The 17,945-nt window shown below is 35.7% G+C and overlaps 3 protein-coding genes across 5 annotated transcripts; 1 reads left to right on the plus strand and 2 right to left on the minus strand.

Moving 5' to 3' along the window:
- Nucleotides 1-9,747: 9,747 nt before the first annotated feature.
- LOC105702153 (pyrroline-5-carboxylate reductase 2) lies at nucleotides 9,748-11,637 on the minus strand. Of its 3 annotated transcripts, none has more exons than XM_012429492.2 (7): nucleotides 11,621-11,637; nucleotides 11,051-11,203; nucleotides 10,734-10,987; nucleotides 10,529-10,610; nucleotides 10,333-10,469; nucleotides 10,038-10,249; nucleotides 9,748-9,960 (listed from the first exon to the last, which is right to left on the minus strand). In XM_012429492.2, the coding sequence occupies exons 2-7, from the start codon at nucleotides 11,130-11,132 to the stop codon at nucleotides 9,888-9,890; spliced, it is 840 nt and encodes a 279-aa protein (XP_012284915.1). In that variant the 5' UTR covers nucleotides 11,133-11,203; nucleotides 11,621-11,637; the 3' UTR covers nucleotides 9,748-9,887. The 3 variants fall into 3 exon arrangements, with proteins under 3 accessions (XP_012284915.1, XP_012284916.1, XP_012284914.1); XM_012429493.2 differs by lacking the exon at nucleotides 11,621-11,637 and adding an exon at nucleotides 11,409-11,600 and having other exon boundaries at nucleotides 11,051-11,199; XM_012429491.2 differs by lacking the exon at nucleotides 11,621-11,637 and adding an exon at nucleotides 11,409-11,600.
- Nucleotides 11,638-11,640: 3 nt separating this feature from the next.
- On the plus strand, nucleotides 11,641-14,260 carry LOC105702151 (ADP-ribosylation factor-like protein 13B). The gene is made up of 8 exons (XM_012429489.2): nucleotides 11,641-11,787; nucleotides 11,858-11,928; nucleotides 12,040-12,173; nucleotides 12,337-12,452; nucleotides 12,654-12,830; nucleotides 12,994-13,168; nucleotides 13,248-13,281; nucleotides 13,387-14,260. The coding sequence occupies exons 1-8, from the start codon at nucleotides 11,729-11,731 to the stop codon at nucleotides 13,689-13,691; spliced, it is 1,071 nt and encodes a 356-aa protein (XP_012284912.1). The 5' UTR covers nucleotides 11,641-11,728; the 3' UTR covers nucleotides 13,692-14,260.
- A 124-nt stretch (nucleotides 14,261-14,384) lies between these two features.
- LOC105702152 (caspase-1) lies at nucleotides 14,385-17,332 on the minus strand. Its single transcript, XM_012429490.1, has 4 exons — nucleotides 17,069-17,332; nucleotides 16,643-16,902; nucleotides 16,225-16,530; nucleotides 14,385-15,754 (listed from the first exon to the last, which is right to left on the minus strand). Exons 1-4 carry the CDS (start codon nucleotides 17,146-17,148, stop codon nucleotides 15,504-15,506), a joined length of 897 nt encoding a protein of 298 aa, XP_012284913.1. The 5' UTR covers nucleotides 17,149-17,332; the 3' UTR covers nucleotides 14,385-15,503.
- Between the last annotated feature and the right edge of the window lie 613 nt (nucleotides 17,333-17,945).

The raw sequence follows: 17,945 nt of genomic DNA on the forward strand, positions 1-17,945 counted from the left end.
ACAGGAATGGGGGAAATAGAAATATAATTCCTTCGTTACTATAGGAAAAGACATAATCTTTCGACCGAGTCAAAACTCAAGGAAAAAATCGGGAACTTTTTAATATTTATTTACAGACCCTGAGTTGTGTTTTAACGAATCACATATTGTTAAGACGTTACAACGCATTTGAAAGATTAAAAAGTACAAAAGATGCATGGTTTAAATTAGAGAGTTTAAAAGAAAACAGAATAAAATTAACATGTTTATTTGTTTATTGCCTCCCTTCTTAGACATGTAAGTGCACTAATGTTCGAGTCCATTAGAGGTCCTGCGATTCAAGCATCGCTTCGCGCATCAATAGCGCGGGAGGTTTAAATTCCCTTGGTGGTAGAGTCGGTGCAGGTTGGGTAAGGTGATCATGGATTTCTTCAATAACATATTTGGCCAATTCTATGACTCCGGCAGCAATCAATGCTTCAAATATGGGATTTGCTCTGGTCACGGCCGAGAGCATCAATAATGCCCCTACAAAAATCACTTGGAGCTTCATGGATGCAACTTGTTTTTCAACGCTCGGTCAATTCTCACTGTAGTTGATTCTGTACAAACTATTCCCTTCTTCGTACCTTTTATTTGAAAAAGAGTCACGCATGATCTGATTTAGCCATTGATTTAGTTTTATGGAATTCTCGGTCTCATGACTGCAAAAGATTAGGCATTTTACGGCCATTAAAATTTATTTCTAACTTCTGCATAACGACACGCAGCAGAAATTAATTTGTTACTGGAAAGAGTGATAGGCGTTTACTGTCGGTAATATTCTTTATCAATAGGAGACATTAAATTATATGAAAAGCTCAGCGCTTCCGCCTATCGAATGCATGGAATTGCTAAATAAACGCAAGTGCCATCCAACATATTTATTGAGTCGTTAACTATACGATTACCGGTCTTAAACTTTGGGAACTTGTCACGCCTGGTTTTTTCTAAATACGTAGGAACAAAGAGTGCCGTGTTCAGTACAATTCTAAGCCTACGGGTGAAAATTAAGGAAGTATTTAAGGACGACCTTAGTCATGAAGTTTTCTATCTTTATAGTCTCGATTCCGTTATTATTAATGTTTGTGAGCGCAGCTTTCGCCGATCCTTTCGTGGGTACATAACATAACATTTTCCTTTAACTACATGCAAAGAAGTATCGCAGAAAAATGAAAAATATCCATCTTGTAATTTCTGATTTCGTACAACTTTACCGAATTTATTCAGTGGATATTTATAATCACTGATAATGCAATCATTACTACTATAGTAAAGAATGTGTTCGCTAGTAAGATGGTCACTAACCAGGGTTTTTACTCAAATTGTTATAAAATACCCGTTTGACGTACAAGTACAAAATGAATTAAAGAAAAACCTGCAATCTATAAAGTTTTGATTTCGGTGAGGAAGGTTACACATTGGCTGAATATCGTACAAGCATAAATACTTTCTTTACGGTTTCAGTCGCACTAGGTAGTGCAGTTCTTGCGGAAGGGGTTATACAACTAGGAAAATTAGCATACCGAGGCATAAAACAGGCAGTCGAGGATTCCACATCTACCCAACCACCTCCACGTGAATTTATACCCCCCGCGGCATTGATGCATATGGCTTTTGATGAATACAACTCATGATGGCTGTACCGAAGTTCATAGAATTTCAATTTATCGGTTTCACCTTAAGGAGACCAGGAATATTCTGTCGAAGGAACGAGATTTACGAATAAATCAGTTGAAAATGTACTTGTGGTTCCCACATTTATTCCTTCCTTTTGTCATTTATCCAAACGTTTGATTCATATTTTATACCCCTCTTCTCACATTGCTTGAACGATACCAATAATTAAGTTTCATGTATGAAAATAATTTCACAATTTTCGTATCGCCGCTTCCAAGTGTTAGTAAAACTAAGCTGATGCTGTCAAAACATTGTTTACTTAGAAATGCGTCATTAGGTCTTCCGACGGAGTATAATGCCAGAAGTTGGGAACAAATGACATCCGCTGTACTCCATTAAGATGGAAATCACTTGTTTGACGTAATTGCCAAAACGAAGGCGCATGCGTGTTGGATGGAAGTTTTCCTCTTATAAAAGATTAGATGAGGAGCATGTTCTAACTCCAGAAGAGATCTTGAAGGAATCTTGAAAAATAGAGGAAGAGTCAACCATGAAGCTCGCTCTGGTCACCATTGCAATGGCCCTGATGCTTTCTACTGCAAGCATGGCTAGGCCTCAATTTGGAGAAGTTGTTGTTGGTGCCGTAATTTCTGCTGCAGTTGAAGAAGCCGTAAAGGAAGTCATTCAAGAGGTTCGAGATGGAATTAAGGAGGCGAAGAATCAACCGACCTTACCTCAGGAATCGAATTTTGAACCCCCTGCACTGTTGATAAGGCATATCATCCTGGAGGATTCCGATTCCTAATCTGGATATATCCCAGCCATACAATTTATTCAACACTTGTTCGAATCTCAAATATTTGACTCCGGAGAATGGGCAGGGAAATTGTAATTTACAGAAATTTGACATAAAGGACGTAATGTATGTTATCGAGGAACGAAACTCTAATAAATCAAACACTTTAAATTTAATGAAATAAATGATGATTTTCCAACGTCTTAATAAATTGTCTTTATCTTATCACCTACTGTTCTTAATATCAGTCAGACATCTGTTACTTCTTACTCTAACGGCACAGTTAATTGAAATATTTTATTTATTGTCATTAACATGGAATTCCCATTCAGGTCATTTGGGATTTTGGTTATAATAAAAAGTATTCAATACACCATAGCTTTACTGCTATGCTGCACATATCGACGTAGAATTACAACCAAATGGTATGAGAAATAAAATGTGATTATTTACGCAATCATCATTAATAGAATTACAAATCATGTCCCGCTGCAAATTTGCTGGGATCAAACACATGATGCATAGGACGATGATATAAAATGTACGATACATGGCGGCTATATGGCATGTCATATAAACTTCTTAGGCCATAGAAATCGATGTATAGCAATGCTTTTTCGTGACATTTGTTCATTTTTATGAGATTCGCACTTTTTCTACCATTCAATTCCCCATTGTACATCCCACGTCTAGCTACACACGACGGGAAAGATGTAGTTATACGTAAAATAGAATTGTTGATTTTATTTGAAAAAGTAAGAAAAATATAATAGCTCTTACGCCTTGTAGTTAAGAGAATAAATTAATTTTATTATGAAAAGAATTCCAGTTCTTTTTCAACGGTTAAAACTTTTTACTAAATAGTTAATTTAACTAGGCTTTTCTCACAGTGTATTGATATGTGTATTGTGTATTGATTTTTGACGTTAGTGATAGTGATAACAAGTTCCTTATGGGCTGTCCACGTTTATCGTGACTTTTTGAACAGGATGTTCGCAATAATATCTTTATTACTATTTTGTCTGATATTTAAGCAGTGAGTGAGTAGTGAACGGACATTATTCCCGGACGTTTGGTAGACACAATGAAGTCTCTGGTGATCATCATTGCAACTGTACTGGTGTTTTCATCGGTTAGTTTCGTCAAAGCCGATGAGTTAACTCCCGAGGAGAGTGTGATAGTACTGATTGAACATGCTGCCAGAAGAGCACTGGCTTTATTAGACGAACAATTGTTAAGATATCAGAAAACGGGAACCGTAGACTGGACGGAAAATCAGCAGAAAGACCTCTACACCAAACAGCATCCGGCAGAATTAGTCGACGACTCTCATCTTCAGGCGATTTTAGAACACATCAAGAGTCTTAAAGAAAAGTATGCGGACGAAGTAACCAAATAATAATCCAGAGAGAACCTGGTTTCTTTTTTATGGCGAGGAAAACTAGGAAAATGTTCGCGAAACGTATTATGAATCATTCCCTTCTTTGATTTATAATTAGGCGGTACTTCACAATTCAAATAAATATGAAATGAGGGACAATAATAGGGATATTTTGTACCTATTAATCTGAAAATATATTAAATTTCCTTTCGGTTTATTTTAATTACATGCGTATTTACACCCCCCTATCAGGAAACTCGGTAATTTCGCGCAAATGGCATTAGAAAGCATGGGCGAGCGACATGTAATACTTAACGCCAAAGTTCGGCCCTTCGATTTGATAAATATTTATTTCTCATTTAAGAGAACTTATCATGGACCCGCGTTTGGCATCATGAAAGTACATTTCCTTTTATAGAGCCTGTCATTTTTTTCATATTTTTCCGTGTCATTCGCTACACGGTACGCTAATATGAAAATATTGAAGGCCACGTTTTGCGTACTCAACGTCTTCATCATCGTCTTCTGTCCCCATTTCTTGGACAAAATATCGACTACTCGTGCATAAAAAATCGATTCCCGTGATCATGGACATTTATTCACTCATTATATAAAAGACCATGATTTTTTTCAAGAATTTACTGAAACAGAACACGTGATAAGGGATTTTCGTAAGGAGGGAAAAAAGAAGCAAATACCATCCGAAATTAATTGAAAAGAAAATTAATTTTTTAAGTAATACGATTCATATAATTAAGTATAAATGACATGGAATTTCGAGGAGTAGCGAGGGAAAGTAACGAAATAAAGCAGTGAAAGAGAGTAATTATCCAATAACCACAGGTCTCACGTAATTAGACATGTGACACTTGTGTGCCCGATAGAAGAGTTCACACTTGAGTACATATTTAATGGAACCCATTAAATTTGAATACATTTAATCAGCTTGGCATTAATGCGTTGAAATCATTTTACCTACTATTAAGCTTAAAATATTATTATAAATATTGCTTGAACTCTTTAATAAGTACGTCATTAGGTACTAGAAACATTTCTACCACCTCCTGTATTGGCGAATCTGGCTCACGTGTTTGCACTTTTTTGTGGGGAGTTCGGTGTCGCCGATCAAGCTACATTCGAGGAGAACATTTTCCTCCAGGTTGACTTAATGATAACGTTAATCAACTGTCAACAGAAATCAGAATAAAAGAAAGCAATCTTGCGGAACATCGGCAATTGGATACTCTGACGAAAATCGATCATGAAGACCATTACAATAGCGGTGATCACAATAACCCTTTTGATGGCTATGGCTTGGGCCAAACCTTTCGAGGAGTCCAATAAGGAGGATGATCTCGTTCTTATTAACCAGTTCACCCAAGAGCTTATCAAGGAATTTAAGGAAGTCGAGAAGATAGCCCCAACTGGTTACACTTCCCAGTACGTTGAACAGGAAGACGTCTTCGGAGGTTCGATCAATCCCAACGGCGAATTAGACGCAGAAAAGAAGCACAATCCTGTACCTTACGACAAAGATTAATAAGTGGTAGTCAACGCCATTATCGGAAGACGCATTGTTACATTGAAAAGCTCTATTTTTTCGACCAACCACTCAGACGAGGAATTAGGCCACTGGTGGATGTGCGTCTTTCCTTTCAACCCCATGACTGCCACAGGATTAAAATTGAACATCTGACTTACAATTAGCGGTTAAATATATCCCCATAATTGTATTACCTCCTATCTTCACGTATTTCGTGTATCTTGTAATAAAGGGTCACCACTTTTCTGCAACGCGCAATTTTGTATAAGCACATTTTCTTCCATTAATTATTCTATACGGCTGTAATTGTGGTTTGTTCATGAAGAGGCGGTTGTGTGGATGTTAATATATGTATAATCTATACAAACATATAGAGACGGAAGATTGTATAATCGCAGTGACCTCGAAATCTATTGGACCGATTCTCATCTGACGTGAATCGTAACGCGAAACATGTTCTCCATGTTTCTTTACAATAATTATAAAGAAATCGAAGTAAAACTCCAGAAATCCCCTGGATTCATGATTTCTGATGGCCTAATTGACAGAATGCCACCCTGCGCCATCTGTGATTTCAGTGGCAACTAAATTTTCTTCGAGACCTAGTGTTACCATCATTTTAGCATAGAAGCGTATAAGACACTTTTTTTGCCGTTTTCCCGTTCAAGTGCAAGTTTCTCGATTACTAGAGTGTTCTAAATTCTTGTACAATTGTCCTAACACCTTCGTTCCTCGGAAAAGATGTGTAAAAATTTGTTCAAAAATAAAACGTTGTTATTTTCAATTATTTTTATATATATTATAGTTTTGTACGTTATGTTATTAATATTGCATTTTTATATGATACCATTAAGTACTGATGTTCTTACAGTGTATTGTAATAACAAATATGGAAGCAATACGCGGATGCTGAATTTAAGAATTGCAGAATGAATATATCTATCCTATCATTAGTTCGGTAATCTTGAATCATACAGCTAACTGGTATCATAGGAAAAATTAATCCTAATAAATGAATGTAGTCCGTTGAAACTTCACCGTCTACTCCAAATGACTTTAATTTTCTTACCGTTTTATATAGTTTTCCTGGGCTGACGTAAACTCACTTCAATGAGATTTATGACTTCCTCGTCATACAAAATATACAGGGTCTCCGGATATTTTATGCGAGACAATACACTTTACTTCCCAGCAATTTACGCATCAAATGTACCATGCTTTACCACTTGAACAAATGTTGATTTAGACGTCTTTCAAAACTGCCGTGGATTCTATTTTTCATTCAATGAAATATTTTAATGAAGCATGCGTTTTATTTATAGACATGCAATGCGAATGTTTCATTTACTCCCTTATTTTGTACAATTAATGACATCAGCGTCTCATTTCTACCAAAAGCGTATGCAATTAACTCAACTTTTTCTTATTTGAGACAATCACACAGTCGATTGTTAGAACTGCACATTCGAACGAAATCATTTCTTTAAATCATACATGATTCAGGCAGCAATATATATATATATATATTTGTTTCAGTCAACCAATCTTTTTCCTCGGTGTAGATAGACATGTTGATACAATAATGAGTAGTAAATGAATACATAACAAAAGTTAAACTAAACGTGTTCAATAGCTGCCCAGAACGTTATTCTCATCGAATAATATGCTATTAAGAAAATAAGTATGATATTAAAAAATGAGAATAAAATCGCAAAGCAATTGTGCGTCTTGTTTGCCAATTGGGGAGAATCTACGGGACGGGAAATTTATTTTCCAAGTCGATGATTGAAGTATAGGTAAACTTCGAATCGACAGGACGTTTATCGCTTTCATTCCCTCTTTTCTTTGATCAATGTTTGACGTCTCACATCCCGGATGCTTCCGATGTCCCAACACATTAGAGAATCCGTCGAGTGTTCTTTTAGGGGGTTTTGGCAAATCAACTTTTCCATGTGGAATTGTTTGCAAGTCACAAATTAGAAATTCCCCTTTACCGGAAATTGTCAGAGACACGCGGATTCCCTCCTTCGGCGATTGGATGACGTAACGAGGTCTATTGTCGAAATCGATATATAAACAGCGACTACACGATGGACTCGACAAGCTACCGCTAAACACTCCTCACCATGAAGTTCCAGTTGATCCTTCTAGTTGCACTATGGGCGCTCCTTGCATTGGCCCACGCATTGCCGCGCCCACAGGACGAGCAAAAGGGTATCGAAGTAAAAAAATCTATTAAAGATATTGCTAAGGAACTGTACCAGCAACTGAAGCCCGAAGGTCAGTCGACCGACAGCAGCGAAGAATCCGGCGAAGGGCCTAGCATCGAAGAGCTGTAAGTCGAGACAAACCGTTTACCAAATGTATTCTTAAGCGTACATATATGCCATAAAAAGTTATATTCAATTTCTCTTACATTTCAAGTTAACTTTCACTTGAGAGCTTATGTCAATGTGAAAAACTTGCCGGAAACTGTGAAGGGTTATTCGGGATGAAGAGCCTATTGGGTACTATACGCGAGAAAATATAGTCGTTATAGAGGAATAAGTTCTCGCAGTACTATCTGCCTATAGTGGTAGGAGAAACGAGTTGTAAATGTTTTTGGATATCATTTGTGCACATCAATTGAATTTTTAAGGTCCACCGTGGATTTTTTAATAACTTAGGAATGGAGAATTGCCGGATCCAATTCAGGGGCTTCACACGTTATACTAGGAATTTTATGGACTTTCTCAGAATTCGTTTCCCATTTTTATTCGTGCACATTCACTGATAATCAAAATTTGTTGGGGCAAAGCGTCCTATGCTTCTCTTTCTTCAAGTTATTCTTCATGGTTTATGATATTAACGCACGAGCGTTCCTTTTGTAATTTCACTAGGAATAAAAATGATCTATTTTTTCATTCAACAGACTGAAGCCAGAGTACCGATACAAAAAGCCATCATCATCAGAGGATTAAAAGCATCAAACCACAGTGATGCGACTTCATCATACCAATAGTTATACGACTTCATAGGAAACTGAATTGCGTGAAATTAATTTCGACATCTTCGAACATTAGTGCATATAATCACTTCCGATATTTCATGGTAATGACGAGGTTCCAATACTTTTCCGAAAATTGTTGTAATCATCTGTGAATATTCTTCAGTTTCCTCCTTCCCGTAATTAATTCCAGAATAAATGTACAATTCCTCTCAATGATCTGAAACACACGTACATACAACACCGTAAAATAAAATGTGTAAATGTGGCGAATTTCTCGCACCATCGTACATTTTCCAATATTTTTTCCGATGTGATTTTCCGAACGGGCCCAACAGAAATTTTTAGTCTCGAACATCCACCCGGAAAGCATCTCAACCTTCATGTACTCCGTTCTTAACTATTGTTAATAAAGTTGATGTTTATAAAAAAAACACCCGAGCACTGAACTTGAGTGCTCAAACAAACAGCTAAATGTAACAAATGACGTCCATGGACCAATCTGAGGCAACGCCACGTTTATTCTCAATCTAAAGGGATCCCATTCATGACCACCAGTGTACTTATTAAGTTTTTATTTACAAATAAAGTAATTAAGGGTATTTATTAAGATGATATGAAAGGCGCTGAGAAATTTACTCGGGGTCGATAAATTAAAATTCATCTATACCATTTTTGGTGGTAACGTCGTTTGGAATACTCAAGTGGTAACATAAGCTGGCGCGTCCCGTTACCGACATTTATATTTATATTGCAGTCCGTTACACTCTACGTTGAGAATTATACTAAGCTCCCAAAAAGCGAAAAACAACGAAAAAGTGCTCGAACCACGCCATGTTCGTTCTAGTCCATCGTAAATAAATAAATTTTTTATGAAAAATGCAATTTCATGAGTTTTAGGACGTACTTTACGGCGTCCGTCTTCACGTGGTAAAATTTAAAACAAATCGGTACACCCAGAGATGCTCATCTCTGGTACACCCAATTCAGAAAATACTTTTACCAACAATTTGACTTCTCAGATACATACAAGCTGACTCTTTCATACCACCTTAAGTGTCCTATCTCTGGAATTTTGGCCAAGAGGAGGCCTAAGACTCTACATCTAGACATCATGCGCTTCTGGGTGTGATGACATTCATTCTGTCAGGCGGCATAGCAGGTCGTGTTTTTTCTTAATATTTTAGCACTACGGGCACGTGGCACTTCCACGTGGTGTCCTTACGACTTCCTCCGTTTCTCGTTCTTATCATGTCACGTTATCGTGCCCCTGAATCCGGTATTCTCCGTCCGGTCTCCGCCGTGACTTAGATTAATGCGTCCCTCTGTTTTGAGGGAGTAGAAGTGATTACGTAACAACATGCATGCTAAATACTATATTATTTATTAGGAATAAAATTTCAAATGGTTTACATAATTTATTATGGATATAATGACAGTTTCATCTAACTCAGAATATCTCATTTTCTAATTATCATATGCTTCATGTAATTTTCAATATTCAATCATGTTCATATTGCAAAATGATCAAAAATAGTTTATATTATTTACTAAATTTTGAGGCCAGCTCTTCCGATCGATTCACTGCTGCTTCAACAGCATTCATCAAGGACCCTCTGAAATAAAAAGAATTTTTTTAGTTTAATATATGTACTTTTTATTATAGGATAATGAAAGAAGGTTTAGTTTTTACCGAACAGAACCTCGTTCCATTTCATGAATCCCTGTAATTGTAGTGCCTGCTGGAGAACATACTTCATCTTTCAGCTGACCTGGGTGTCGATTAGTTTCCAATACCATTTTACCAGCACCTACTAAAACTTGAGCTGCAAACTTGGTTGCCATTGGACGTGGTACACCCATTCTCACAGCACCGTCAGCAAGAGCTTCTATCATTAAATATGCCTACAATAATTCCTATTATATTATATGATATTTATTATATAAATTTTATTTGTAAAAAGAAGAGATGTACAGAAAAAACATACATATGCGGGACCAGAGCCTGAAAGACCACCAACAGCATTCATCAGTGCTTCCGGCACGATCTCACATACACCAATATGTGAAAATAACGTGGTCACTAGATCAGTGTCTTTAGTAGTTGTATTTCTTGAGCAATACACTGAAAGAGATGCAATGAAAATAAACATGTAATTAATGCTTTGTTGCATTTTCTGTTACCTGTTATGCCTTCGCCGACCATCATAGGGGTATTAGGCATTGATCTGATAACTCTAGGTTTTGGTACAATGTTACCGAGTTTCTGAAAGTATAGTGCACAACCTACTATTAAGTTCCATTCCAAATTACGTGTGCCACTTTAAAGGGCACATAAACATTAATTATATGTCATTATACTCAGTTATGAAACAATCTATATACTTACAAACATTAAAGTATCTAGACTAATACCAACAAGAACGGATACGTAAAGCTTGCTCTCGATATTTCCTTTCAAGGTTTCTTTAATACCAGTTAATGCATCATCCAACATGTGAGGCTTAACTGCTAAGAATATAACTTCACAATTTAAGACAACATCTCCATTTCTCAGTGTCGCATTAGCTCCCAAGTCTCTCCAAAAAGATAGTGTTTTTTCCGTTCTTCCAGAAACCCAAACATTGGCTGGTTTTAAAATACCTGGAAGATACTATAGTTAGGAATTCAACGTCAAACAAAATTCATGTTTAAGCTTATTAATACCTTTCCGAATTAAACCTGCTCCAATTGCACTCGCCATGTTTCCTCCTCCGATGAAACCAACTTTAATTGATTGCAGATCCATTCGGACGTATTTTTGATGTTACCAATCAGAGAAATTGTGTAAAATATAAGAAATCTTCCCGTCAAACCTATCTATCAAATATATGTCAAATAAGTGTCTCGTCAATGCTGCGATTGAACACCAATCATGTGACATTCATCATGCAATCCATAGTTATCAATGAAAAGAAACTTCTCATTTTTATATAATACACGGTAATTTTATGAAATAACGATTTTTTAAAAAACTCGGATTAACATTTATGCTTAATAAGAAAATAACAGTTAAGCATTTAACCTTTGGGTTAGTTAAATTCTATTTCTTTTTGGTTATCAATTTTATTTCCAAACGTGGGCCAAGTAGTAAAACTTTTGTGTATCATAACCAAAATATCGGGAGATATTAGTCAAGAATAAACTTGAAAAGAGACCGAGTGAGCGAGTTCTAACTACGTTTGAGTGCGACAGAACTACCATCCTTCACTTTAGAACTTTGTTTTCGGAACGCACCTTTTGTATACACTATGGCGATATAAGACTATCAGCGTGTATTGACAGGTGCGGAGGAACGTGCTGGGCTGAATTTAATGTTACTAAATAAAACAAACGTTTAAAAATATGGGCAATTGTGCTCGAACTTTGGTGAAGAAGTTACGCCGGAAACGCGATGTTCAGAAGTAAGGTGCATTACATTTTTCAAAGTAAATAATTATTCTTAACCTAACAAGTGAATGTTGCCCTTTTTAGAAACATTGTTTTACTTATGGTCGGCCTCGACAATGCAGGAAAAACATTAGTCCTAAACCGCATTGCTGGAGGTAAGCACAGGATAATATATTTACAACAAATGGTCAATGTACATACAATAAAATTTCCCGTTAAAGTTCTCATCGATACCAGTCTGTCTGTAATATATTTTTCCATCGCAGATCCTGATCAAAATGTATTGCCCACGATAGGATTTCATACCATCTCTTTAAAGTATAAGTCGTATGGTATAAAAATTTATGATGTTGGCGGAAGTCCACAAATCAGAGCATTATGGCCTAAGTATTACAATGATGTAAGAGAATGTTCATATTTTTTAATTAAATATGTATAGAAGTGATTTAATGAGTAGTCAAAATATTTATGAGGAATAAACATAATGTCACTTGTGTATCTGTCAAAGTAAGACATTAAGAGAATTTAATGCTTTCCGCATTCAATTATCTAAAAACTTTTAGGTACATGGCCTTATATATGTGGTGGATGCTAGTGACATTTCACGTCTTACAGAAAATAAAGTTACACTTGGAGAATTAATTTCGCACGAAAACATTTCAGGAAAACCATTATTATTGTGAGAATATCAAATGTCTATTTAAATACTGTTACATTCGCACCTTTAGCTTTTTTGCACACTTATATACCTCTGGGCGTTTTTGTGGTCAATGTCAAATGTAACGTTTCTTGTTGTTTCTCATCATTGCGTATGGAATTAATCATTGTATATCATTTTACACAGCAAGATTTGTGAGTAATAAACCTATGTTATTTGTAGATTGGCGAATAAGCAGGATTTGGGTGGAGCGATTGACGAACTTGATTTAGTAGAGAATTTAGATGTTGAACGTATAGCAAATATGATGCGATGTCCTACAAGAGTGGAAATTTGCTCCTGCCGTTATCCCCATTCAAAATCTAGAAACGGTATACTTGGTATTATTAATGGCTACAAGTAAGTTATGTTTTATGATAAAGATATTTGACAATTATTATGTAAAGGACAAATATTAAGAATATTCTCTTGTTATCTGGACCATTATAAGTTATTTAACTTAACTTTTAACGAGGAAGTTGTAATATTTATAACGCTGTATGAATTTAATTCAATTATTTAGATGGTTGCTGGATACGATACTGAAAAATTATACAGTTCTGAATGAACGAATCAAAGATGATCAGTCCTTACGGAATGAAAGACTACCCGATAGAGTGACGGAGTCTGCAGACTCACCAGAATCTTCCATACATTCAAATCCCTTTAAGCCAATTCATGAACTGTTCAAAGAACAAGTATTATTTTTTATCAATGCAATCAGTAATTTTCGTTCAACATTACTTATATTTACATATACTTATGTTTGTCTTGCAGGCTGGTACTAGTTCCATCGTAAACGCAAAAAATGGTACGTGTCATGTAACAAATGTTAATGCTTCCAAAAAATGTAAATAGGCGCATGAATGTTAGTACTTAAGTTTCTTAAATTCATTGATATTACCGATTCTTCCAGGAGTTAAAAGAAAAGAGCTTTTTAAAAGGTTCCTGTTCGGATCTAAAAACAAAACTGCTCCTATTGGTCTTGGACATAATGGAAGCATATCACAAGATGCACTTCTTAGTACAGATCATGATGAACGAATTTTTGAAGTGCAGAACCACGGTATTAAAAATGGAATTGTATTAGAGCCACTAAAATTAGACACACAGCAAATTGTTAACAGGTCAAGACCACAAAGACCATTTACTGCTCCTGTCGTTTCTCAGCATGATATTCATCATTTACCAATTCAGATACCTGGTCAAGTATCTCAATGACAACGATAATGTGACTACATTCAGCTGCAAACTGTCTCATAATGTACAAAGTAATGATTTTATACGTAATAGTAGCTACTGTAAGTCAATCACCAACCAAATGGTTTTACCATACTTCCTGAAAGTTCAGTGTTCGATCAATAGGATAAAAACATTCCATATCTTGTTGACTACTGTGTACGAATTCAGAGTGGGAACTGATTGTTAAATCTCATGAAGTTTTTCTAGTCAGTTTATAAACAAATGCCTTTAATAAATAATAAATGATAAAACTCATTATCCAGGAGTTAGTTTACATCATTTATTAAACTTCATCCACGGCAGAGATAGAGCTAAACAAAAGTATTATCAAAAACGTCACTTTATTTTTCATTACAATATATTTATTACATTGCGTAAGATTTCATACAAATCTGTGTAAAAAACATTATCACAATTTCAGATAGCAAAACAGGATACAAATATTTCCAGTAAGAACACCTTATACAAATAAATGCTTATGAAATGCATGAATATTATAAAACATTTTTCGCATTCTTGCAGCTTTTCAGCGTCTCTATATTGCTGCTTCAAAGCTCAAGTTTTATATAAACATTTGAGTCATGAAAGACGTTTGAAAGACAGTCATTTTCACGTTGTTACAACCTCGTAACATTGCAGAGAGACAAGTTTCTTATTGGACCAGTCACTTTAGAAATTTTACATAACTTATTTAATAATTGCTACCATCGCATCTTCGCTAAATACAAGGGATTGCTCTACAAGTAAAAAAGTATGTTATAGGACAAATTATTTTGGAGTGAAAATGAGAAAAATCATTACTTGACAATAGCGACCACTACAAAAATCACTGGGACTTAATACTTTTTATATCATACAATAATATGGGATAATTATTCCACATAGAAATTCAACGAAATGTTTTAAATGATTTTACTTTTAAACTTCTTAATACCTACAGGCATTTATTGTTTTAAAAAATAAGCGAGAAATATAAAAAAAGACGTTTCCAACAAATTAATTAAAGTAAAAGAATATAAAAATGCTACGATAGATATGAGCGACTGATCGTGCTCCCATAAAGATTATCACATTACTTATGAAACTCCCCAACATTAAATATACATATTTATGTAGTACTTTTGGGCCACAGAACGTAAACGGAGATCTCTGTATTTTTATTATTCTTGCATATCAGTACTTTTAACAATGAAATGAAGAATAAAAAATGTGCTTTTCGGTTGATCAGAAATTTCAAACGAAGAGATGTCAAATTGTAATGCTACTTATCACAGTTGTATGCTTCACATGTTTTGTTCTCCCTTATAATTTTTATTTGATGAAAAAATAGTGCTGAAATGCAAGTGCAATAGTACTACAATTCAAATGAAAGCTTTCACATTGAGCACTTACTTGACTAAGGTAAAAATATTCTGCAGCATACTTAACAGGCAAAAAAAATTGATATCAACACTTTTCAACAAAGTGTAAAGTTGGAACAGTTGGTTGAATTTTAGGATTGACTTCAATACTAAAACTTGCGAAAAGTTTTTCTGAATTTGGCAGTGATAGCCATACGATTAATCATTCACCAAGGATGGCAAACGTCTTCGATGTTATATTAAAAATATAATAAATGCATTCTTTAAAAAGAAAAATAATATAACATACTCAATGTACAGAATAAGAATATGTAGGACCCGTGTAGAATGTGTTCAACACATGGTATTGAACCTTTTCGCAATTTAAGCTCTACTTCTGAACCATGATGGTGGTAAAATGGTAGTCATATCATCGATGCATCTGCATGAACTACACTAGTCCATTGGTAGGAGGTGTAAATCGTAGAAGGCGTGTGAGCATCGAAGTGATACATGGAATTTGTTTTTGCTGATGCATGGCAATATTATCAGGAGTGTTAGATTCAAAATCGATGGCAACTCGCTGAGAAACAAATGTAAGCAAAGTCAAAATATCATATCTTGTTCCATGTTCACGTAACTCCATGCATAAGGCCTGCATGAACCATGAGCCACGCGTAGTATTTCTCCAAGAATAGTAACCTAATTGATCAAATTTTAGGAAAATGTCAATAAAATAATTTGGCATTATTTATGAAGTAGTATAAGGGTCCTTCCAGAAAATTCTGAGTTTAGATTTTTTGCCATGATAGTAGATAGTAACACTAACGATCATGATGAGAAAAGTGTAATTCGATTGTAAAATATGGCGTTTAGAATATGAGCCAAATGTAGTACCACATGCTGTACAGATTTAAAGAGGTGGCTTATGCCTTTGGTCTTGTTTTCATTTATTAATATGTATAAGATGTTAAGTAATAAACATCTTTGCGACTATCATGAATTGTTTTAGACAACATTGTGGTGACCATTCATGAGAATTTGAATGGTTTTTTTCTGCCAGAGTTGCTAATGTCACTATCAGCAAAATTGGCAACGAAATATATGATTACTTTTATAAGGAAGTGGATGCTCCTTATACTACTTTGTGACTAGATTATGTCTTAAATTACCTGGTATTGTGGAATATGCAATTAAGAAATCTGCATGTGTAGGTATACGAAACGTTGTAGTAGGTTGACCATCAGTCTCTGTACGATCTTTAAGTGTTGTTCCACCATCAAGTTTATCACCTTGACAAGCTTGAATGAAAAACATTTTTGGCTTGCCAGCCAAAGTAGGACATTTATCAGCAGTAAAATGACTCCATATAGCCTCTATCTTGTAAGGTGTATCATGAGCATATAGTAATCCAAGTTCGCCATGACTCAGTACAGCAACGACCAAGCAGTCATGATCAGAGTGATCCATTTCCGCAACTATAATAATTCATTATTTTTCATGAACGCAAAACTATGCATATGATAAAATAAACTAAAACTCTCAATATGCATTGACATGACACTAGTCTTGATAACAGCTTATACTTACTTCTTTCCAAGTTTTTTATAATATCCCGATGTGTCGAATTATGGAAATCTCTTACTTCAAAGCCAAGATCTTTCAAAGTCATAATTAGATTCTCACAGTCAACATTTGTGCCACATCGCTGCTTCAGGTGACTTATAGTAAAGAATTCATGATTAAAAATTATTGCTAAGCCACGTTTTGAATGATTCATATTGTAATATGTATCATAACGAAGCGTCGGTGCTGTCTGCAATGGTCCCACAAGTGGAGCAGTGCTATTTCTGCAATAATTGATAGTATTTGAAAATTTGTTAAGCCATAAAAACATAGTTTATAGGTAAAAAGGAGGCACACATTTCTGTGCCATAAGGAATGTAACATCGTTGTTTAATTCTTTGCGGTAATCGCAAAAGCCTAAAATTGATAACATATGCTGCATTGCCATACCTGCCACATCCAAATGCATCTCCTGTATCACTGTCACCCTTAGTAGGATCAAAACCACCATTACTCATTGCTGGAAGCATGGTCCAATCTTTCTAATCTTATATTTCTACCAAATGCACGCGACAAAGTGCCGAACAATAAAATCGTTTATGGCTGAAACGTTAAGGCACTCTCTGCGCAGAAATGTAAGCAGTCACGATATTAGGAAATTATCACAGCTCTTAGAACAATGATAAAAGACACCTTAATCACTGCGTGTGCTGACTCCGAAATGCTCCGAAATGCATCAGAATTTATCCACTGATAGGGTGGGGAGACGGCAGCGCAACTAGACTAGAATATCCCTATACAATGCGCGCCAGTGCCCCCAAGCGGCAGCTGATGGAATCTTAAGTGAGGTGAAGCGGAAGGAAGCCCTGACACATTTTCCTCCATTTTATACGGCAACTGTTCGCGATCTAGGTTAGGTATATAAATCTATGGTACACTACCAATACCAATTGTGAATGATAATAAATTTTCCTTTTGGACGGTGTGCGCTCAATGCGTGTGCACCGTTTATACATACAACGGTGCACACGCATTGGTTAATCTGGAAGTGGAACTGAGACGAAGAGCCATTCATCGTTTCATCTTTCTCGGACAAATGCTTAACGAACTTCGTACGACAATGATGCATGGACATCCAAATCTATCTCTCTCTGAATCAAGCTCGCCGTGTATTCTTAAACGTGGTGAGCGTTTCAGTTTGTTATATACTTCAGTGAGCCCAATTGAAAACGCTATTAGTACATATGCGATACACTTCGTTTCTTTTTTGCGCCAACTACTAACTTTCCGAGCAATAAATACTTAAACATTTACAGTAGTTAGCAGA

The sequence above is a fragment of the Orussus abietinus genome, unplaced genomic scaffold, assembly GCF_000612105.2.
Source record: "Orussus abietinus isolate OABI.00-Male unplaced genomic scaffold, Oabi_2.0 scaffold22, whole genome shotgun sequence".
Taxonomy (NCBI): domain Eukaryota; kingdom Metazoa; phylum Arthropoda; class Insecta; order Hymenoptera; family Orussidae; genus Orussus; species Orussus abietinus.